Genomic DNA, 25,136 nt, shown 5'->3' with positions numbered 1-25,136 from the left:
AGCAAGACATATTGCTCTTACTTACATAATTTCATACAAGCATACCTCCTTACTGCCAATTAACAGTACATTCATTACTTTATTACCAAGTTGTATACAACAAATTTCCATTGAAAGGACAAAAGGTTACTTCTGTACTAAATGATGTAAACTTAGAAGGGCAACAAAACAACTATGAAATATGGTAAAAAGATACTCCACCTTAAGATCAAAGAGGAAAAAATGTCCTTTCAGAAATATTTTAAGATTTAGAACTTTGATTACACAGGCATAAGCAAAATTTGGGGAAAAAAGTTTTGAGTAAATTCTTGATTTTTCATTTCAAGTGGAAAAATTTGGTGCAACATGCATCCACACAACATCAAACAGAAATAGCAATCAACACAAGCTATCACCTCCAGAAGATAACCCCAGGAATGCAAGCAATCAGCATATTAAATTTGTATAGCAATTGTTCTTTCTGCATACTTTCACTTTTAAACATACAGAAAAACATCATCTAGTTTTCAGAATGCTTTAAAGACAGTAACAAAATTCAGCTGTTTTTATTTCCCCCCTCCCCATGTCAATTAATTCCTTCTCTATTCGCTCCAGATTCAATCTTTATAATTTAAATCCTATCTTTGTATTTTGAAACTCACATAAATGCATGGATCTGTGTCAACCACAACTGCTTTCTAATACCTTCAAACCTTCATTTCCAACTTTGATACCACGGATCACCACCTTGTGCTATTTGCTTTTCCTTACTTCTTACTACTCACTGCTAATTCTTGTGACTTCGGCCTTTCCATCATCAATTTTCCATCAGGTTTAACTTTTCACTTTCTATAACATCCTTGCCAAAGGTCCATTTTTAATCAATTCCACCACTCCACTGGCTATTTCCCTGACTAGCCATAGCCCAACAGTGAGATGTTCCAGTGGAGAAGTGTTCCTATAACATTTAACAATGAAGAACTACTCTAGGAACAGCTCTTCAAAACATTTCAGGTGCACAAGGCACCTGAACCGCTTATTCCAGATTTACTACAAATTGTTTGACTGACAAAGTTTCAAACACCGAATGATTTTCTCACACTATTACTATGGAGTTTCCTCCATAAACATGTAGGTTCACTTTCTTAACTATATCTCCCCTGCTTTAAGTCTATTCTAAATTATCTTTTCACTTAAAAGCTTTAATACTTGGAAAAGCACAAAGACTCATATTTCTATTTGATCACTGCTAAGAATAAAGGACACGTAAGTTGCGTTTTAATTAAAAAAAACCCAACATCCTAGTTTGAAAACAACCCCCTTTTTCCACCCATAAAGCTTTCTTCCCATTTTCTACCAGCTGTAGACCAGAGAGAGTCTGAAGTGAGGGTAAAAGTACAAAACCAGTAACAGTCTGCTTTAGGAAGAACCATAATATCTACACTGTGATCACCATGCATAGTCTACATTTGTCCAAGATTTTAACATTCCATTGTAAGTAGGCATCCTATTAAAGCACTTTTTTTTTGTTTTCCTTTTTTTCAAATAGCATTAAAAAAGGAAAAAAGATCTCCCCAAAACTAGTGTAAGTAGTTCTGTGATTTCTGAAAAGCTAATGATAACATTTGATTGAGACTAGCTTCTCAAAAACTAGGAGCTTGAACTAAAGTTTATTCCACAAACTGTGTCTCTTAAGCAGGCTCTCCTGTACAGGACCTTTAACATCTGTTAAGATGAAGATCACACTGACACCCTTCCTCCAGCCAAGGCATTAATTTCATCTTTGTCCTGTATGCAGACAACTGTGTTCACAGCTTGTAAGAGTTCATCCTTCATAACTTTGCCCATTTTAAGATCTATTTAAAAATCAGTCAGTAGATTCAACACTGATAGGGAGGACACAAATATTAGTACATTTTGTTTCTGTAACAAGGCAATTAAATTACCTTTCTTTTTAAGCAAAGGTAAGAACTGAAGCAGGGTGTTATCCTACTGTACTCATTCCTAATCTTTCCTTCTTTTATTATTTCTATACTCCTTGGAGCTTTCAAATGCTCATTTACCTTGGTGATGGTCCTGAAGAGGGAACAGTACACTAAATTGTTTGACTGACAAAGTTTCAAACGCCCAAATAATTTTCTGATTGTTACTATGTTTTTTTTTCCTCAATAAACTTATCAATACTTCAGGCATTTGATGAGAAGAGTAGGTTCTTCTTTCAAAACTTAAAGTTCTCCTGCCAGCATCCATAGTCAACAATTCATTTTCAGAACAGGCAACACTGCTAATTCATAAAGGAATGCCTCATTGGTACGAATCAACTTGCTTAGTTGTGGAGTTTTGTTTGTTTGTTTGTTTTTTAAACCATAGTATTCACTGAGAATGATTCTGCTCGTTAGATGTGAACTTAAATACATAGTGTTAGGAAATATTAACTGCAAACTTCACTGTTCTGTTGTAAGCACATGAATGATAGCAAAAATAAAGATTAGCTTCCACACTTATATAACCAGACAATTACCTGAAATCTTAAAATTTAGCTAATGGTAGCATACAATGCAAAAATAATGTAGGTTTATTCATTCTCAGTCTTACAAAATACAGCACATACTAAGTAATTTTTTGGTCACAGATACTTCTTTTGTGAAGACCTCGCTATATCCTTTCAGTCTGCTCTGTTCTCCAGATTAATTATAATTAACAGCACTGTACCAATTATGTGTATTAATTCTCATGTTAATATTCCTTCCTTTGTTTGAATATAAATTAGAACGAGGTGCTCAGAGTTCTGAAATTGTTCTGATATTGTTCTGAAGAACCAGTTCAAGAATTTTGAGGAGGAAAGGATCCATATGTCAAAAACTATCAAGAATCGACATATAAACCAGATCTAGTTTAACATTCTTTTTCTACCAAACATTAACTGGCACATAAAATACTACAAGCATATATTTGTCTTTCTACAAAAAATTATAACCCCAAAGTTCAAATTCTTAACCTAAAACTTTTAACAGTTAAAACAGAATAGAACTTGGGTCTTCCAAGTAGTTCACTTGGCTTTAGAAAACGCCACTTGAAAAACAGACTTTAGGAAACTGTAACTGCTTTACTTCAATCTCTGACCACTTCCTTTTCCATAAATGGCTGATAAACCAACAGAGTCTTGAAGTGACAGTTGCAGCTCCTGCATGCTAGCTGCACAGTATGTGGGAGCTAGCAATGGGTTACATGTTTTGAGATTTCTTTGGCCTGTTTCTGCTAGTCTTCCACAGAAGTTTATGTATTTTTTTCATTAAGCAAAGAGGAAGAAAGATTTTATTAGCTAATCTCTACATGGAGGCAAAGTATTTTACACTGACCCTCCACAGCATGTGCTGTTATCACTGTTTATAAACTTCGCTGCCTGCCAACTTTAACAAAGAACCACCATCCTTATGAAGCAGAGCACCAAATTAAATTAACTGGTGTCAGAAAACCAAACAAGAAAACATTTGTATCTGCAATGCAAGAGATATGCTTGTATTTTTGGTTACATTGCGGTATTTAAAGGTCAGACAGCTCTCCCACTGCACAGAGTTCTGTAAGTCTGTCCATCCCACTGCAGAACAGCAAATATTGCCTTCCTTATGCCTGCCCGCAGCTTTTTCTCCAGGGGACTGGAGAAAAATGCAATCTGAAAACTACAAGGAATTATTATTTTCTCCAAGCTTTCCTACATAAACTGGATACAGAGATTAATAAAATTCAAAACCTGTTCTCAAATAATAATGTTACTATGTTACTTACTGAAAATGGATGTTTTTCTGAATCAACTATACATGCTGTCAGTCAGGGAAATGAGCTGCCTGGTGGCCAGCCATCTCTTAAACCCCAACCAAATTCTGGTTTTGTTTTTTGTTTACAGTGGCAGAATCCTAATTTTAATAATAATTAGTAAAATTAAGTTACCACTATTAAAATACTTTTCTTCCCCTTACATTTTCTCAGTAAGACTTGTAATGGAAAACTAATCATGTTCAAGATATGAACAGAAGATTACATTGTAATATTAAATTATGCATGATACTATTTTTGTTTCAGTTAGGGAGATGATCCAATATAAAAAGCAGCCCTTTACTTGGGCAGCCCTTGTTGACGAAGTGTTAAAGGCATTTGCCATTCTAACAGGATAAAAACTAACGCCTTGAAGTGTTAGCTACTCAGGCCTTTTAGCAAATTTGTTAACACTTTTAGGTATATTACTCCACCTTTCTCTTAGTGTGAACTGGTATCAATTATTTAGCCAATTTTATTATGTTATTAAAATACCTGCTGATTAAATGTGAACTAAAGTGTCATTTTAGAGCACTGCTCTTTATTTGTACTATTTCACATTTATTCCAATAGGTATAGAAAGTGGACTTGATTAATTACACAAGCAACTGAGAAATATTCCACAAATGGATCCGCTTTCTACTGTTTAAGTGGATCTTAAACACTGCTCTGGTGTCACACTAATAGTGCAAAAGGCGATTTTTGAAATACAACATAGCTATTTCAACAAATAAACACAGTTTTGCAAGGGTAATTGTACTAAAAAAAAAAAAAAGGCAGTGAACTTAGGTGCTGTAGAGCAAATCTAAACTTTATTGCAAAAAACATATTTCTGATTAAAATATAAGAACTGCTACAATCATTACTACTTTATTTTTTGCAACTGGAACAATTCAAATGTGAACATAGAACACACAAGCGAACAGTGACTGCTATAGTGTTTATTTCTTTCCCAGTAAGGCAAGAAAAAACCTTTTAATAGTTTAATTTTGTGAGTATTAAACAACTAGTGTGAAAAACAAGCTGCATGTAAACTATTTCTACTGCCTCTGCTTCAATGACTAGCTGAGGCAACCTGTTATAGGAGGTGTTAATTGGCAATAGGAGTACAAGTCAGAAGCATGTTCCCCATCGTCCTAACCCAGCAAGGCTAGGTCATTAAAGTGGAAATGAATTCTTTCATGCCGACTTAACCCTTTCAGTACATATTTTCAGCTGTTACATCTAAAGACTATTGAGAAAGATTAACTAATAGAAAACGGAAACCTACAAAAAATTGCATTACTTCTAAAAAAGTATTCACCCTCCCCCCCTTTTTCTTTACTTCCTTTCTTTACCTCCTCCAAGACAATTATTTCAGGTAATAATAACTTTTATCATGTAAGTATGGGGGGGTGGGGAGATGGAGGACTGGAAATAGCAACTGGGGTATAAATGCAACAACAATCATTGTGAAATAATAATTTATCATATTAAAGGATGCATACAAAGATCAGACACTTAAAGAGAGCTTACAACTACCATTTCATGGAGGTAAATCCAACAGTGAGCGTATAGTTTAGTATGGGGAGGGGGGGAGAAACCCCAAGCATTACAAAGTACTACCTGCAGAGAGGACAAACTCAGACAAAGCAGTGATAACAAAAAGACCTTAAAAGTTCACCAGGGTACCACTGTTCATCTCTACTTACCCTTTGTCAGTAAGTAGCATAACATGATGATATACTGACATAAAGAATAAAGAATTTCTTAGATGAGCATAATGCTTTTTACTCATCACTAAGCCTAAAAATCTAAATCAAACTGACTGTGGAGCAGTTTTTCCCTGTATTGAGACAATACAGAAAATACCAATTTGTACATATTCCATCAGTGGAAGCAGCAAAGGGAGTTAAGCCACATTCACAGATCTCAATGGTTCTAGCAACATTGTCATGACAAACACCAGAAGCCATGTATTGCATTTTCAACAGTACAGGAAGTTAACGTGATCAGTCATGACACAGAAAATTATCCAGTTCATTTAAAAAATTTAAAAAAAATTGTAAGAGTTCATAAAAAGGGAAAAATATATTACTTTGCACTGTGAATCACACTAATTACTAGCAACTGGAAATTCTATTGCAGTTTTCAAGCTAGTACACACAGAACTTTATAGTTAATTCCACATCAACAGGATTATATTTTGAAGCTAGCATTATGTCTAAACAGTTTGTATGTTTAGGCCCATTTTTATACCAATTATAATCAAGCATACATAACAGACCACAAAATACCATAAGTCTCAACAAACAGCCTAGACTTCTGAAAGGATCACATTGTCTTGTTACACCATATGTCAGATGAAATAAAAATTGTAGAAATATGTTTAGTCTCATAGACAGTCTCAGACTCCAGAATGGAGTGGGGATACTAGGGAAATATTATGGCACCAACTGGTACTTTAAATTACAAATACCGGGGGGAAGGGGGGGGGAGGGGAAGAACCCACCAAAAAAAAACCAAACCCAACTTTAACAGGCTAGACTAGAAAAGAATAAAAGAAGAAAAAAAGAAAAAAAACAAAGCTCCAGTACATTTTACAAAATCCTATTTCCTAAAAAATCTGTATCCAGGTTCATGTTTACAACAGAACTCTATAAACAGCAATACAGATGGACTTGGAATATATAAGGTTTCCCATCTCCCCTCCTTTAAAAAAAAATCAAAACCAAAAAAAACAACCCAGTTTTGAGCAGTTGGTTAAATGGGTTGGGATCACCAGTTTGCAAACACCTCTTCAGTGCAGAGCCAAAAATCTACTGCTTACTTTTTGTTTGGAGGGTTTGTTTCTATGGGGTTTTTGTTGGTTTTTTTGTTTTTTTTTTTTTTTTTTTTAATTAAGCAAAACTTCAAACAAAAATAATCTCTAGTTCACTGGGAATCTCCACAGAGAAACTCAGAGTTTTAGTTAAAGAAAGAATGCCACTGAAGTTTTAGGTTATGTTTCTAATCTATCCATCTATCAGTAATCTCTTGTGAAGTTTCATGGAAGAGGTACAGTCATCCACCAACATGGGTGCATGCAGGATTTCACATCTACCTGTAGGATAGATGAGCAAAGCCTATTACAACTGCCAAAAATTGTCAAAAAACTAAGAGGTGTTTTACAGAAAATTCATGTTTTCCAATACTACCATTGAAATGTTCTTGTAGACTGAGGCTTAAAGCTTACTAAGAAAAATATGTGTTTACCAGGAATTGGCACCAAATGATGCTAGCTGAATTTATTTTGAGGTCCGATAAGCTTAATTTTACCACAATGTACTTTACAGAAAGTTATTCTACTTAGTCTATTTTTTATTAGAAATCAGTATTTATTAACCAATATTAACATGCATTCATGATACAAAATTGTTTATATACATATCACCTTGATATAATTTGCAGTAATCAGACTTTTTGCACTGTTCCCAACAACTCTTGCATGAAATGGCCTCTTAAGCGTAATCTTCCCTAGTTCTAGTGCTTTTTCTAGACAAATTCAAGACAAACAAAAAAGCATGGGAAGGTATGCTGCATCACTGCAATGAATATTCCTTATTATCAAGCATAAGGATAAGCGGGACTACATGATCTTTAAAGGTCCCTTCCAACCCAAACCTTTCTACGAGTCTATGACAACATTATTGTTAACAAAAAGCCATAAGATCCTCAGTAACATTGTACATATTTTTGAAAAGAACTGTTTTTTCCAACCTCAAACTACTGGGTAAAAAGAAAATCCAGAAAATACGAAGGTCAGTTTCACTCCAGAATAAGCCCAGGACTAACCCGTTTTCTATTCCTAGCACTATCATATTGGGTAGTGGGCACTGGGATTTAGAAACAAGAGCCTCAAGGCAGATAACAAGTCAGCATTTGCAGATTTGGTCTATCTCTGGAAGTCTTGTTCTAATGCAGATTTTTAATTACCTTATTCTAAACAGCAGCTCTGCCAAGAAGGTAAAGTAGTCCTTAGCAGGTGCTGTCTGAGGTCACCCTAAAGTACACTTCGTACGGCAGAGCAGTTACAAGGGATTTACTCAATATGTAAATGAAAGCACTCGGCTCTTTCTGTATGCCTCTTCCCTGTTGTGAAGAGCTGGTCCTCTGGAGACAAGCAGGTGAACTGGAAGACTCAGTGGCAGTATGTAGGAAGGTGAGTTGTTTGAAAAACAAAACACACACCCCCAAAAACCAAACTAAACTAAACATAAAACAAAGTCAAAACCCCATACCACTATTAATACATCACTTCAAACTTCCAGGAAAAAGAGAAGAGGACTCTTCAACACCACAGGAATTAAACAGAAGCTCTTGTTTAAAAGTGATACACAGTAGCACTATAACTTGGAATATTAAATAGCATGGGATTTCAGAAAGAAGAAACAATTTCCAAGAGAAATAAATTAGATTTGTAACTGTAAGAGGGCTATTTCCTGCTTACAGAAAGGAACATTACAAGTGAACAGGTGTAAAACAAAAGGCACAAAGATATCTTCTCTTATTTAGGCTTCCCCCTCCCCTTTCTTTCTCATTATGGCTACACTCATTTCCTTGTCCAAGCTCCTTTGTCTCTTCTGGGGAAAGTAGGCTGGTCTACACTAGCAATTAAATTGAGGAGAGAGAAGCTAATTGCCTAATTATTAGAAATAAGGAAGTTGAAGATCTGAGGCCAAGAGAAGGCAGGTAAAAATGATCTCCAGAGTTTACAGGAAAATCGCAGATCAGAGGAAACTGAAAATGCCCAGGTACAACCCACTAGCTTTGTTATTTTTAGGTTTATGTCTGTTCGCAATTAATATGCAAGGTATAGCTGTGGTGCAGCTCATCATAGCTTACAACGGCTTTTATAACACAAAGTATAAACCATGTTGTAAGTACAATCCTATGACTGTTCCCAAACCTATTCTAGCATGCTTCTCTCTCCCTCTTCCATTGGCACTTTTGGCTATAAATCACACTACAATCACTCAACCATGTTTCAAATGTAGGAAAACTACACCCAGCTTTTAGCAATTCCCAATAACTTTCAAATAAGCCTACACCACCCATGGAGCTATGATCATTTCCAATATAAGCAGACTCAGGCTACATCATATTCCCTAGATTTCATATGAAGCTTTCAGTTGAACAGCCCTGTATTAAAACACTAACCAATGCAGTAAAATACTTACCCCAGACCATGCAAGTAAAAAAGTTTCTATATCTAAGGTATATTTTTTTCCTTAAACCAAAATCATATATTTCTACAGAAGATGGTACAGGCAATCTATAAAGTCATTTGAACTTTTTATGGGAGTTAACATTGGATATTTTTAATAGATAAAAAATGTTTTGTCACTGAAAAAATGTTTCTAATTTTTAAATGGGTTCACAGCTTCCGAGGAAAAAAGTAAAACTGAAATAACCCACCCAAATTGTACACCATCTCATCTACTGGGAGGTACATTGGAATTCCAGAAATACTAACATTCTTAGTACTTGAGAACTTTGCTGGAAAATGTCTTAGAAGCAATGGCACGGAAATGATGCACAACTTTAAGAACTTTAATTCAGATTTATTCCCCTTAAGGTATTCTCAGAAGGAATGTATGAAGCTTCAGATACATGTGAAAAACAGACAATAGAGTATCACCACAATTCAAACCACAAAGCATGTACACCCAGGAGATACAGGAAGGAAAAAGTCATTGAGACAGTAAAACATTCTACAGCTTTCCAAAGGAAAGAAGCACTTCATTAAATAAAACACATTTGCACCCTTCAAACTAAAATCCAATGTGGTTCAAAAACCAATGAACTAAAACAATTTTCAGTAAGATGTTATGGTCTTGTTTTGTTTGTTTGTTTGTTTTTTCTGGTTGGGTTTTGGGGGGTTGTTTTCTGGGGGTTGGAGAGGTGTTTATTTGGATTTGATTTGGTTTGGTTTTGAGGGTTTTGGTTGGTTGGGTTTTATGTGTGGTTTTTGATTGGTTGGGGTTTTGAGTGTGTTTATTTTTGTTTTATCACATACAGAATCTTTGGACGCAGATTAGCCAGATAGAACGCATCACTTACTTTAGGAGGCACATCATCTTAATGAAGTAATTCAAGATAACTTGCACTTAATTCTTAATTGGGAATGATATACACTAAGCCTGACCTTCCTTTGCCTGCCAAATCACCAACTCTTATTTCTGAAGCTCCACAGAATAAGGAGTCAGCAGTGCTCTTTTCTAACAACCATTCTGGCTAGATCAGCAGATGAAACATAACTTTAGATCAGTAGCAGGTCTCCCAAGTTCCCACGGTGCCATAGATGTACTAAATGGGACAAGCATATTCTAAAAAACCATGATAATATGAGGGAAAAAGGTTCCACAGCATCAAGCAGTACAATGCTTGAAACCTCACAATCAAAGTGACAGTTTTCAAGTGCCATTTACAATGCCCTAATCTGGAAACATCCCAGCTAACCCATCTGATCAACTATTTCACAGATGGAAGCACTTGATGGCTAATTGGCAAGTCCATTATTCAAATAAACCAGCTATCTGCACTTCTATTTTCTATATTCCAAGTCAAGGTGTAAACACTCCCTAGAAGACACAGGTCATTTCTCTGTCTCTCCCTCCCTTCCCATTTGGATTTTTTCCCTTCCCCTCTGCCATCAAATATGTTAAATCAGAAATAGAGAATCAGTTTTATTTTCCATTTATTGCACTAGAACAGTTGTCTGCACCAACAGAGCAATGTAAATGAGTATTTAAAAAAAAAAAAAAATCAATCAAGTAATAAAAAAGAATTTCAACATGTTTTAAAAGTGTCATTATTTCACTGCTTCCTATCACATCTGGATTCATGGACAAGAACCTGGATTATTGTTCTGAAAGTGTTGAAGAGAGAGAGCTCTGCTAAAAATGCACTTTATTTGCTCACACTCTTTAACTGTATCCAGTAGGATTGCCTAATAGAGGCATATGTGGCACTGTAGCAAACAATAGCTCAGCATACAAAATGAAGAGGAGTATTGCTCCAAATTCCTGCCTGCTACATAAGTATAATGCTTTTACGTACCCCACAAAGCCTGTTAATTTCTCTGCAGCAAATGTACAATGCAAGTGAAGTATTAAATCACTAGTGAAATTCTGTGGTGGGCAGTATTCCAGGGTGGATGAACAGAGAGACAAAGAATGAACCAGGAGGATAACTAAAAAACATGACAAGGGGCAGGAGGAAGGGAGGAGCCCATACAAAAGAAGGAAAACAAGGGCATTGCCAAAATCTGAACTTCCATGAACAACAGAACGGAAATTAAAGTAATAAGCATTTTGTTTGGCACATTACAACACTTTCAAACTTCTACCATTCCCCCATACCTTTTTTTAAAATCACTCAGGTTTTTTATATATGTTATCATAGGGCAAAATAAAAATGCCTACAATACCCAGCAGGCAAAACAATTTCTGCATAAAGTAGTGTTGCAAAGAAGGCCTTATCTACTACATCAAGTTCAAAACTAAACATGGGTGCCTTCCCACACAAAGAACACAAAGTTAATGACCAAGTTCACTGCCAGGAAATACTGTGGATGGCTTATGTGATGCCAAAAGCTATCAGATTCTCTTCCCTCTTCTCTTGTCCACCTGCTGCCTCATGAAGACAGGCTCTTGTTCATCTAAGACTAAAAGAGAGGAAATGGCTCAAAGTTTCTAAGCCACAAAGTCAGTGGAGAGAAAGTTTATTGTTGAAATATCACCTTAAGATCACTTCCTTAAAGGTATGTTTATTAGCCATATAAAGACAGGCTTAGGGTCAGTGGAATTCAGCACAATCCACCTCTGGACAATTTAACACTGAAGACCAATCAATCAGCCACTCAACAGCATGCTCAGAGAGCAAGTATTACAAAAAGAAAACCACCATGAAATCACTGAAAGGATTTTTCAAGTGGAATACAAGACACAAAAATACTTGAAAGTTGTAAAAACATTAATCCAAAGAGCACTTGGGACAACACATTGAGTTTGGAAGTGAAGAAAAACAAACAAGAAGAGGTGTTTTTACCAAGGTGAATTAGTAATGAGTAATTGCTATTGGAGAAACTAAGGCAAGCCTCTGAGAAATAATTTCTTGGCAGAGATCAAATAGGAACTGTGCTGACCAAGCATTTGCTGTTACTTGAACGTTAGTTACAAAGCAAATCAAACAGACTGTTAGCAGACCTTATGCGATTCACTCCTCTTGCTAAGCAAATCCCCAGAAACAAGAAAAAAAATAATCCCCAAATTGTTATAAAATTACTTTGAAAATTATTCTCTTTCTATGAGACTATACACACAGATGATTCTTATGTCAGCAAGAATGACTCGGATGTTTTTACTATGCTCAACTTTAAAAGCAAAACCTTCAAAGGGAGAACAACTGTGACACAGCAGTAAGAAAAACAAAAAGCTTTGTACAACTGTTTAAAACCTTCTCGTATGAACAAATGGTAACAACTTTGTTTACTTTCTAGCAGGACAAAGCACATCCAAAAAATATCCAACTTCTCTCTTCTACCTCAAAGCCAGTTGAATCCAGAATCAGATATCAATCAATCAATACTCGGAACAAAAGTGATCTTTGAAGATCCATTGAAACTGTATTTTGAGGACTTATTCTTTTTGAACAGCCTTCCTGCTTATTCAATAAACCAAAACACTACAAAAGTAGCCAAGATATCCAGTGCAAGCAGCAGCTTGCATGAAGAGCAATTCAGTTTTCTGCCCTTATTTTTTTTAATCCAACACGTACTCATCAATTAATTTAAGAACAAATTCCACATTTAAACACAGAGCAGTTCTGCAGACCAAAGCTGCTACAGGAGTTCTGCAAGCTTTTGAATGTTATGCTCTATTGTCTGCCACAATCTTCTAGCAAGCTTTAAGTTAAAGCTGAGAAATTCAGAAAGCAGCAGAGAGTTAACTGTAAATTTGAAAAACAGCTTTGATATGCGTCAAGTTCAGAGAGGACTAAGAAGTGAAAGCTCGAGTGATTAGACTGCGCAGATGTTAAAAAAATGAAGAGTCATGAAGCAGGCTGGCAGCTCAGAGGAACAAGAGAAATAACTGTTTAAGAAAGTAAAACTAAAAATAACTGAGGACTGCTTGAAGATTCGCTAAGAGAGCGTGAATAGAATTTCAGCTATAAAAAGGAAAAAAAAACTATGCACCAAAAGTTACAGTTTATTTGGCAAAACACCTAGAGGCTGTAAATCAGCCTACAATATTTCACCAAATGCTTCAGTATTAAAACAATCCTTTCCCTAGTTATACTGGACACGAACACACTACATACAACCAAAAGAACCTGTGGGTTTAGCAATTTCAGTCATCCCAGAAGCAAACTCACACACACATCATGAAGCCTAAGACAAACAGAACTGATTCCTCCAGGACAAGAGTCTGTATTCTCAATGCAGAACAGAGCCCTGGAGGCAAATGAGGAAAGCCGAGAAAGGCCAGCTACTATGGCCAGCCAGGACTAGAAAGGAAATTACACCGAAGCTCTTTCCTTAAGGAAATAATTCTTCCTACAAGCTTCAGACAAAGAAGTTCCTAATGTTTGGGTGGTTTTTTTCTCCCTATATCCACAGTAGTCACCACAATGTAGTAAGATCAGCCTGGTTTAATTTTCAAGACCACCTGCCCTATCAATAGGCCGAGAAGTACTAGGACTTGCTCTACTGGTAGCAGAAGTCATACAATGTGTGTAGGTCTCCCACTGGAACAAGGGGAGCTGCCAGAAGGCCTTTTTGCTGCGAGCATAGTTACAATAGTGAGGACTACAGAAGAAATGAAGAAACAAACACACGTATCTGTAGCTGTAACTACCTGCAAGTGATAAAATTAACTCAAATTACATCCTAAAATTTACATATACTTCAGTGTCTTACAATGCCAATCATGATGTGATCCAAGGACTTAAGTACATCATTTATGAAGGAGCAAGTGGAAAAAAAAAATATGCACCAAAGGAGCTCAGCTATTCAGAACAATCTTTATGTTCTGAAAATCCATATAATTTGAATTTTTTTATTTTATTCTGTGTTTCCAATGTTTTTCCATCCAAAATTTAAAATGTTCAGATGCCAAATGAAAGGTTTATAAACATTCTGTATACTCAGCACCAACACAAGAGGTCATACTGACAAAAAAAAAAACCAGTCAGACTGTAACAATAATTTGCATACACTTGCATAGCATCTCTAGAGTCAGAGATTATTACTATGAACCTTTTTTTTTCATGTTGTTTAAATACAGTAAATGGAATATTTCAGAATTTATTAAAATTAGAGAAGATATTAACAAGCTATATACTAACCTGTCCCAGCCCCGGCATACCACCTCCAAGTCGCAGAAGTCTATCCATATTTCTAGAAAAACAGAAACAAAGGAAAAATGTTCCCAATCTCTGAAGTGTTTACTAAATTGCTATCTACATAATTCACCTTCAGTCACTCAGTATGTCAAAAATATTGGTGGTAATTACAACACAACATCAGACTTCCTGTTAATTAACACCACATATTAATTCAAGAAGCTGTCTTCCATGCTAATTAACAGACTTTGTTTTATTGCTTTGGTTTTGGGTTATCCCCATTTCTGAAGACAAGCACTCTTGACAAACTTTTCAAAACTTTCCTCTCATTCAATTAATTGGGGGATTTTTATTGCTTAAAACAGCACCTACGTCCAGGAAGTGCCTAAAACTTATTAGATATACAATCAAGTTTACCCCAATTTGTTCAGAAAGCATCAATAAAAACGTGAAAGTAAGGATTTTAAGCATCCTCATTAGTAAGTTCTGTGCTAATTAACTTACAGCTTGTCAGTTATTATCAAAACTCCATATAAAAGACACTGAGCAGATTATGGATCTCTGAATTATCATCAAAAGCTTTTTTTTTTAATGAACTCATTATACTAAAAAGAAATACTGTAAAGTAAACATTTAATGTGTATATAGTTAGAACACCAGTGACAATACTGTCATTTAATACATTTCCAGTGTTGCATGTGCCATTGCTTTAGTGCAAGATTATTCCAATCAATGCAACTAACTCATTACTTAAAGGAGTAAAAAAAAATAAAATAAAAAAAAGCAGCAGCTTTTCTACCCTGCAACTTTCAAAGGAGTGACCTCCAGGAATAAAAACTATTAAGGTACTCAACTAAAAAAAAATTACACTAATGTTTATTCACTTTCTGTTGTTGAAAAGCACTCTAGCAATCTACAATTTAATTGTGTATATCTAAGTAAAGGTTTTGTCCCTGCTGTAACAGACCTTTATCTTGCTTACTTATCTTTAGTTTTTTAAAACTCAGTGATAAAGCAAACAAAAAACCTACTGAACACTACTTTTTAAACAGCTGCTTTCAGCAAATAAAGCCATTTCCAAAGGTTATAGAAATGAGTAAACTTTACTGGCTTATTTTATTTGCGAATTATTAGAAAATACTAAGTAATCAGAAACTTAATTGCACAAGTCTTCATGCAACACAACAAAGGCTGTTCAGGTGATACAAAAGCAATTAAGAAGTAGTAACAATACTTCCAATAAACATACTCCAAATGGATGTTACACATAACAGAATTATACACATAATTTCAACAGATGACATTAATATTAATTCAAGAAGCTTTTAAAAAAATTAGTTATGCAAAAGAACTTTGAACTTCAAGAAAAATAATTTGCTTTGTGTATTGAAAGTGTGTTGAAGGTTAATGTCATCTCATTATTCCTTTGAAATTTGCTACCATTTTTTTATGGCTAGATACTAACAGGCTTTATTTTAGTTGAAGTTTGTAACAGGTATTTTAAGCTTCTTGATAACACACAAACAGGCAGTATTTGAATTTACCACTACACAAGATTATCTAACTCCTACTTTATTCATGCATGGAACTTCACCCATTTCAAACAACAATATCTAAGACACATGGATCTATATCACTTGCTCTATTTGCTAATTTCACTTTCCTAGTTTAATGCACTAGCAAGCTATTATCTTCGTATGATTCATTCGCTTGATTTTGTAGAACATGCAAACCCAGCAACTGGGGCCTCAAATAACATCAAGTACTTTCTTACATCTAACTTGGCACTATAAGAATTAAAAGGGATTTATTAAAGGGTCAGTGGCTATGCTTTTCTTTTCAGACAATCACTGAAACCAAGCTTCTTTATTACAGGCAAAGGCTACACATAAAGCATACATACTTTTCTATCCTGAACTATAATAAATTCCAAATCAAGTTGTAGGATTTCCATTGAAAGGTTAAGTTGCTGTTTAAAGCTATTATGTAAGCACATGGTAAATGGCTTCAAGTCACAAGTACAAAGCAACACCAACTTCATTTTACCCCTCTGTGGTAGATACTCCTCCATTGAAACCCACAATGACTCATCTTTCATGACACTAATGAGGGCTGAAGAGTAGCTGAGAATTAGATTTTAGTAACTAAAATTATGATCAATCATGGCTGCACATTTATTTTAAGAAACTCAGTCTCTACAACTGGTAACCATAAAACTGGTCTTGCCTATAACTACAACTTCCATAAGATGATGAGGTGTATTACCTCTGTACATTTAAGAGGTAATATTGAATAACAAATCTTATACCTACTTACATTTCACTTTATTAGTGAAAAGACGTTATTTCTAGTTCATTCATATTTACATAATTCATTCCAACTTCTAACCCAACCGAATAAATAGTACATAACTTATAAAAGCATATTTTGTCATATTAAAGTTGGATTAGAATAATTGGTTACACAAACTGAAACAAGAAAATCTCATTGTCTTACAGAACTAGAGGGATATAACATTTCCCACCCAGCACAGACTAGCCACTGAAAGGAATATGTTCTGATTCTCAAGACAACAGCACAAAGGAAAAAAAAAAATAAATATTCACAAACCAGTTCTAGATGTACAGCAAATTATTTCACTACTGCTGTGTTCTGACTCTGGTTAGAGTTCTGGCAACTAATACTTTTCTTCCTTATTTGTAACTGAACATGGTTTAGTTAGTTATAGTATATTTATACCTAATCATATTTGTTTACTCCGCATAAAGCTTTGAAGAATTTAGGCTAGTGTTCCAAATTAAAATAAATTTTAGTTTTTGTTAATCCACTGTGCTCAAGTATTTCACCCATAAGTTCAGTTTATGAAAGAATGCTTTTGTAAACCTTCAAACAGCTTGAGCAAAATTTTTAGGTCTTAATTAAGATAACTTTAACATTTACAAATAAAGCAAATACGCATTTCTAACCTGGTGCTCAGAAAGAGGTGACAGCAGACAAAACTCAGCAGCAGCTCCCACTTATTGACTATAAAGATGATGCCAGGAAGTCTCTTACCTGTAGAAAAAATAGAAAGGAGGGAAAGGGCAGAAACACGGTAAAATTTAGAAACAGTAGTATATGTAAAATGAAATGTTACACTGATGACCTACAAAAGGACAAAGCACCACTGAAGAATAACCCAAAGAATGCCTTTTATTTTTTTTCCCCTCCTTGTACTATGTAATTCCTGGAAGCTGTACATGCCATGTCTTGCCTAAGTATCTGTAACACTAAAATAAGTACCCAAGTTTCTCAGAATTCCATGCAAGAGTGAGGTATTTTAATAACCTGTTTAAGTAATTTAATGCTAACAAATGATTAAAAATGCTGTTGCAAACTGGAACTATGATCCTTTGTTACTAGTTTTGAAAATTTTGCCATAGTTAAGATTACCTAAGCACAAAGGTAAAGCACATTCCACAGGTATGGAGAGTTTTCCTATTTGCTTCTGCAAGACCAGTTGGCTTCACTGGCAATGTCACAGAGGCCTTCAGGTTTGCCTAAATTCAGGTTAAGAAAAGGCGCTTCACATGCAGTTTAGGAGTTAAAAGTCTCCTCCCCGAGTATTGTGCCCACTAATTCAATCCACTCAACCATTTGTAGTGCAGTGTTTTAAAACAGATCTGTGAAATGATCTGTGGCCATGATTTGATAGACATTTTTTTCAATGTCAATGTTAACATAAGGAGCAGTGGGGAAGCTGCTGCTGCTGCTTACCAACTTGATGCTGCTTTCTCACTACTGCCAGGACAGCCATTTGTGCAGCCTTGCAGTAAACTGATAGGCTAACAAAAATGTTGGTTTTAACCCTCTTCACTTCACAGAGGATTCACACTGCATCCCAGAAACAGTTGTCTTGGCATAACAGAAAGAGGTCTTGGAAAAGCTGATTGCTTCTAACATTAATCCAGACCTCAGAAGACGTTTATGTCAAATCATTCTTTAAGCTGATGCTGCCCAAAGAATGTCTCTGGAGTTGGATTTTATTTATTTTTATTTTATTAGGAACAGAGGGAACTTAACAAAGACCATCCTGAACCTTAAGTACAAGAAGAGGAAGAACAAAACAGTTTCCTGGTGCTGAGAGGCTGGGATGGAATTCCACTAAAAAGTCAAAAGAAAAATGTGACTACATTTCTGCTGGCTCTGAAAAAGGAAATGATCCAGATCAGACAAGACAGGACCACAACAGCAGCAGTTATATTAGCCGAGGCTGCAACAGAACTGCAACCAGTTCACAAGTGGGCTTCAGAGTTGCAACCCAATTCAGTTTTAGCCAGCTGGCCACCCAGGAGTCTTGCACCCCCTTCCCCACTTCCTACAATGATATTAAAGAGAGATGTCTGAGAGCTTAGTGGGTTGCCTGCGGCAGGCACACAACATTGTAACTTACAGATGAGAATTTTTCCCCTCTCTGCTGCAAAGTGCAAAAGGCTCGTTTTAATTACACACTTATCTGATGGTCTTCCCCCTATACACATACTTAAAGATATATATAAAAACCATGGAAGACTAAACAAACAGTTCCATATCAGAAAGTTGCAGAAAGCTGCAAAAAGCCAGTTATAATCATAATAAACTTGCACTTTAGTGGGACAAAACACAACCAAACAAAAGACCCTAGCTAAGTAGATTCTCTGTGTATGTCCATGCTTGAAACACCTCAGCTAAAAAGCCCTGGACATAGGATGGTATTTAAAAAAAAAAACCCAACCTCCACTGTAATTTTTTTAAACTCTCCTGGCTTCAGAAGGGAAAAGTTTTTTGCTATTAATCATGTGGTATAGTATATACTTCATATATATATATATATATAGTATATATTTTATGTCGAAGTATGCACAGAGCATCTCACAACTGACCTGAAAAAAGACTTTCTTTTTTTAAATCATGTCTAATATGTGTTCATAATACTACTGTTAGGTAACTAACAATTGGCAAAAGCTGTCCATTTGGAGAGCTCTGGTTCACCATTCAGTTGTTGCTTGCTACTTTCAAGTCACTTGAATGTTCATTTAAACGCTGATTTTTAATAATGAAAATATTTTTAGTAAGGTAACATAGGGATGAAATTATATAAGCGCATTATGCACAAATGTATACATACACACAGGTATAAACCGATATCTACTGTGCTTATACTTGACAAGTTTCAGGACATATTTTGAAACTGACTTGAAATAGTCTTAAATTACTGTATCTTTTTGCATGAGACAAATTTCACACTACAGTGCACTATTTTTATCTAGCATTAACATTCCATGATGCAGTCCCTCAGGGAAAGAGGGTTCTCCCAGGTTGACAAATTCTGAGATATTACAAAAAAAAAAATAATCAGAAATAGCTTCAACATACATGGAAAAACACTGGCTACTAAACTACCCAATTAGTGGACAGAGTATCAGGCTAGACTTGGGTGACAGCAATTTATTCCACACTTTGCAATTTGTACACTGAATGACTTAGTGCAAATCATTTCATATTTGGTAATTCAGTTTCTTCACCTGAGTCTACATACTAAGCTTTTTATAAGCACTTCCAGATCTCCTGTTGACAAATTCCACATAGCAGATGGATTAACAACTTTAACAGCACTTTAAAAAGTGGTTTAAAGCTTTTTGCTGCAACTATAACAGTTTCAACTTCACTAGGGATGACAAAGAGCTATGAAGGTAAATTAATGGAGAAACTCCATCTTGCAGAGAAACTTCATTTCACCAAGAACAAAACCTCACTGCAGATAAAGTCACCAAATGCTGAATGAAAGAAACTTCACATGTGACAAGGGGGATGGGTCTATGTTTCTATACTTTCTGTATGAAAAGAGAGAGAAAAAAACCCACCAACATTAATTTGTAGTAATCTGTTCATTAAAGCTAAAGATTAACCATGCCATAAACAAATGCAGTCTCAGTAGTGCAAGTCCAGAGCTACATGACTATTTTGCTTCCATAACGTGCTTAGCTCTGTAAACCCAATGTTTCTGGACTGTACAGACCTGTATCTCAATAGACCTGAGCTGACTAGAAGGTATGCAGCTTAGCTTCTCAGACTCTGCCTTCTGATTTCCAGAAGCACAGCAAACCGAGTTCTAACTCTATTAATTGCTGAGCTAGAGTCATGAAAGTAACCCAGACCCAAGCAGGCTACTCTAAAGCTACTTAAGTACATCCACACCAAAGTTGCAGTTAAGGGGGAAAAAAAAAAAAAAAAAAATCACAACATCACAGAAACCCACAAAAATAATTTTAATTTTATGCTATAAATAAAGTAATGAGCTTCTCTGAACTCTACGTAAGTGTGGGTACTGTGGAACTATCCCCTGCCACAAACTCACAGAAACATAGAATAGTTAGGGTTGGAAAGGACCTTAAGATCATCTAGTTCCAACCCCCTGCCATGGGCAGGGACACCATACACTAAGCCACGTCACCCAAGACTCCATCATCACACCAACCTCCTATTATTCCTAACTACCTGTTTTTTCCCATCATCCTAGATGTCAGGAGATAATTGTAGCTACTGTCAGAATACACTCCATAATGTTTGTCGAGGTTGAACTGCTTCTAAGAAAATTTAGAAGCTAACATTAAATAATACCAAAATATAAAATACTTTTGAACTATGTTCTAACTTCTCATTTTCTTAACCACAGGTATCAAATTAATATCCCTGACATGGCACATTAGAACACCTGACAGAACACAAATTTCCCATAAAGCTATAGGCAAAACCTAGCTGCTCAAAGACACACTGATTCAGAAACAATTCATCTGCAGGCCAATTTCCTGATTTCTTCACAATCACTGGTCTTTTATGTTTCCATAACACAATCTCACAAACAGTGCTCTTCTCAGCAGAATATTCTTCCAAGCGTTCTCCCCGTGTGCAAGCATTACAGCACACCTTGGGCTCACGGGGATGAAAGCTTTTAAGACTAATACAAAGCTATGAGACCTTTCAGATAGCCTAGTACCATTTCGGCTACATACAGCTTTCAAATATATTTGCATAAAATTTTTTAAAAGTCAAGCTGAATCCTTGTTGTTTTCCTGGTTTCTACAGTGTACTGGAAACAAGTACAATTTTAAATGATGACATCAGCATACACTCATTTATCAACTATTTACAAGTATCCAACTACAACACATGACTTGTTCTGAAAACGATACTTAGGTCTGCTGTATACCAGAAACTGCTCTGTTAATTCTGATTATAGCTCTATTTCTACGCAATTGTGCTTCATCCTTTCTTACGCGGATTAAAGACTCCTTCTCGTGTCCCAGCCAGAGCTCCCCCTCTCCATGGGCACTCGAACCGCACACCGCCGGGCACTGCTGCAGCGCTTCACTCCAGAAGCAGCGGTTTCAGTCCGCGAAGTCCTCAAAATGAGAAGCGACGGCTGCGTCCGGGGTACAAACCCGCGCTGGGGGCACGGCCCACGACACCAGCCAGCAGCTGCGATCCAGGCGCTGCCGAGCGAGACGCGACGGCTGCTCTCGGCTGGGAGGGGAGAAGCAGAGCCGCCTGGGCCTCTCAAGCGCTGAGGCCCAGACGGGCCGCTGCCCTGCTCCCCGCAGCTCCCGAGGGCCGTGCCGCCTTCTGCCGCCTCGCTCCGCCTGTTTCCAGCCCCACCATCGCTGCCCGAAATTGCCCAAACTTTCTCCGGTCGCAGCCAGCACAAACATAGGCAGGCATCGCCGACCCCATGGGGCCCTACGTGCCTCCCGCCCGGGGAGCAAACCGGCCCCCAGATCTGCTCCGTCTTCACTCCCAGGGAGGGCACGCCACCGCTGCAGGGTCGTCCCCCCCTCGCCTAAACCTCGGGCCCCAGTCCCGCCGCCACCATGCAGAGGCCACCTCACGCCGCGGCGAAGCCCATACAGGCCGCACCGGGCTCCCAAGAACGCCAGTGCCGAGGGCGCCAGTCGCGTCGAATCCTCACCTCTGCGCGGAGCCGTTCCCGGCTGCGCCACCTCGGTCTGGGCCGCGGTGAATCAGCCGGATTTCATTCAAACCAAGTCCGCCCAGGCCTCCGCAACCACTTCCCGGTTCAAAGGGCACGTGGCTGGGGCTTCCGGTCCCACAGCCCAGGAAGTGCCGGGGAGGGGGGGGGGAGGGAATTGGGAGCCATGGCAACGGTGCGTGCCGCCGATGAGTCTGGGAGCAGTTGCGGCCGTTAAACCTGCTGTGGCCCGGCCGCAGGTGGCCTTGGCAGCCGCCGGCTTCCCTCGGGGAGGTGGAGCTAGGAGGGAGACCTCGCCCGATATCTCGGTGGCGCTGAGGCCGCAAGTAGCCGCGGCGGTCCTCGGGACCGTGAGACTAGAGGGCGAGTTGAGGCCGGTCTGGGCCTGAGGCCCCCTGAGGGCCTGGCGGCGCCAGTAAGGAAGAGCTTGAGAAGCCGCTGAGGCAGGGGTTCGCACCCGCGTTTTGCTGTGTTTGCTGGATTGTGCGCTAGCAAATCTGTAACACAGTTACTTCGAGGTTTTGGAAGTGGAGGCCTTCAAACGCTGCTTCTTAGGTGTCAATGGAAAGTGGTACAAAGCCCTTAAACTATGAAGTGCGGTGGGTTAATGTCCGTAGCTCAGAAGCAAATTGCAGTGGAATGGCACCTGTGCGCAGAGAGCTAAGTGACAGGATAGCAGAAGAACCAAGGCATGTGGCATCAAATCAATGAAATAATGATTATGTAATAGGAACAGTATGACATGTACTCCGCAAAAACAGTATTACAGAAAATAAGAAGCATTGAAAGAAGAGTAGAGAGAATGGTCATACCAATAAAATCAGCATAAGCAGAAATGGAAAAGTGAGAATTTTTGCCATACGTTGAAGATAAACAGGAGATTATCAGATAAAAGCATGCATGGTGATGAATGATGCAGAGAAGCAAACTGGAATTTCTATTACACTTCCATTAAGAACAAAATCTCTTGTAAATTAGAAGAGGAAAATGCAAGACTGAGGAAATACTTTTTTTTCAGACAATATGTGAACAGGTCGTGGGACTCAGTGCCTCAGGAGCTTATTATGGTTGAAACAGTGCCATTTTTTAGACTTTCATTTATACCTAGTTACTGAAGTACTACAAGTATTTTAGAAAGTATTGGACTACTTAAGAACCTTTAAAAACAATTTCTTAGGACTGTGAATAAAGGTTCCAAGAAGAACATTATGGTTAGTTTTTGAAAGCTCCTTTAAGGATTGAGGATGTATTATTAGAAGATGGTCCACATTTTCTCCTCATAGACAACTACACGGAAGCAGGTGAAAAGGTAATATGTTATATAGTTATAGGTTATGTAGATATAACCTCACACCAATATAGTCACCCCTTCCATGACACTTTGACAGACTTGGAAGTCTTAGGGTTTTATACCATGATGTGTAAAATGAATCAAACGAAAGTGAAAGTCTGTTACCATTATAATTGCTGCTCTACTCTTTAAGAAGGACAATCTTTTTGGGGGGAAAAAAAAAACAAAACACAAAAAAACCCAAACCAACAACAACCAAAACCAAACACACACACACACCACACCCACCCACACACGCACAAAAGGCCCCATCAGTGTTCCTATAACTGTCTCTTCCATCCCTTTTCAGATCTTTACTAGTCTGTAACAAGAGTTACAATTCCCAAAAGATTCTTTAAAAGCTGAAGGCTTAAAATGTAGTTTATGTTGTGGCTCAGGCATTTCTTTTTTCTGTTACTAATGCAAAACTTACTGGTGCAGTTTATTGTTGCACCCACAGCGAAATTGTTCAGAAAAAAAAGTGAAGACATACATGTGTCTGTCTGCATGTGTGTGTTTATTTACATATGTCTCATACAAAAGAAAACTTGCACCCTGCTTCAAACAGGCCGTTATGTTCTTTCCTCGTTTAACCTGGCAAAACCTAACTACTACAGTCTTGAGACTCTATTTTCAGACTCCTGCATATTTTAATGATCCAGAAGTAATTAAAATAATTATGTGGTAAAAAGTTCTTTTTTTTTTTTCTTTTTATTTCATCAATGAGGTAAAGTACTAGTTCAGTCAACTGAAATGCATTGTATATTTTCCTGATTTGTAGCATGGTTTTGAGAGCAATCCTTTATTCCTCTGTGTTCACTGGAATTCTAACAGAATTCCATGAGAAATACTAAATATATTTCGATCCTTACTCTGTAGTCATGTGTCTTTAAGCACTTCTGATAAAGAGAAAGAAACAAAAATATTTACAAAAAGCATTCCCCTGTGTTAATGTGTACGGTAAGGAAAACCACCATAGTTAGGTCTTTCTAATTTATTTCTAATCACTGACTTATACGAGCTATGTTGTTTCAAACCATGTGAGGATTTGGCCCTTCTTCATTGAAATACAAAGTGAAACAGACTTTCATTGTTAGTCTTAATTACATTTCAAGTCATAGTATTGACTTTTTAAATATATACATGTATTGAAATTTTATAAATAAATATAGTTACAGAAGAAGAAAAAAAGAGAAAATAGGAGAAATATTTACATTAGAAAGTATAGTGAATTAATTGGATATACAGAGGCAGTATCATACTTGGTACTTATGACAGATGGCATTTTATATTTTTATATAAAAAAGATATATTCTTAATCATATATGTCAAAGAAAAGAGACCATATGTTGTTAAACACTTCCAAATTGTCATTTAATCTGAAGGGCACTCTCTTGCATACTCCTGAATCCTTTATTGTTTTGGTCTAACCAGTGCTAATCCATTGAATATTTCTATTAATTGCTTTACTATAATGCAGTGCTGAGTGAAAATGTTCAAGATATGTTCCCCTCCCTTTTTATTGCTTGGGTGGCTGTCGTAAGTGGTAGAAACTTCTTTCAAACGGACCCTTACATTCTTCTGGTTTTCCTCATAGTAACCTATCCTTGCTTGTAGTAAAGCGATCAGTAGGGATCAGACTTG

General features: G+C 37.1%; 1 protein-coding gene across 1 annotated transcript in view; it reads right to left on the bottom strand.

The window, feature by feature from the left end:
• Positions 1–22,298, bottom strand: part of PSMD14 (proteasome 26S subunit, non-ATPase 14) — a 48,141-nt gene extending 25,843 nt beyond the window's left edge. The window contains exons 1-3 of the mRNA XM_061451811.1: positions 22,142–22,298; positions 17,124–17,211; positions 14,161–14,212 (exon numbers count right to left, since the gene is read on the bottom strand). Of these exons, the coding sequence (XP_061307795.1) occupies positions 14,161–14,208 (48 nt within the window). The 5' untranslated portion in view covers positions 14,209–14,212; positions 17,124–17,211; positions 22,142–22,298. The remainder of the gene's footprint in view (positions 1–14,160; positions 14,213–17,123; positions 17,212–22,141) is intronic.
• Between the last annotated feature and the right edge of the window lie 2,838 nt (positions 22,299–25,136).

This window comes from Pezoporus flaviventris, unplaced genomic scaffold, assembly GCF_033815535.1.
Source record: "Pezoporus flaviventris isolate CSIRO_AGI_PZ_B2104156 unplaced genomic scaffold, CSIRO_AGI_Pfla_v1 ptg000001l, whole genome shotgun sequence".
NCBI lineage: Eukaryota > Metazoa > Chordata > Aves > Psittaciformes > Psittacidae > Pezoporus > Pezoporus flaviventris.
The sequence above is the reverse complement of the archived record's forward strand: the minus strand, read 5'-3'. Positions and strand labels throughout refer to the sequence as shown.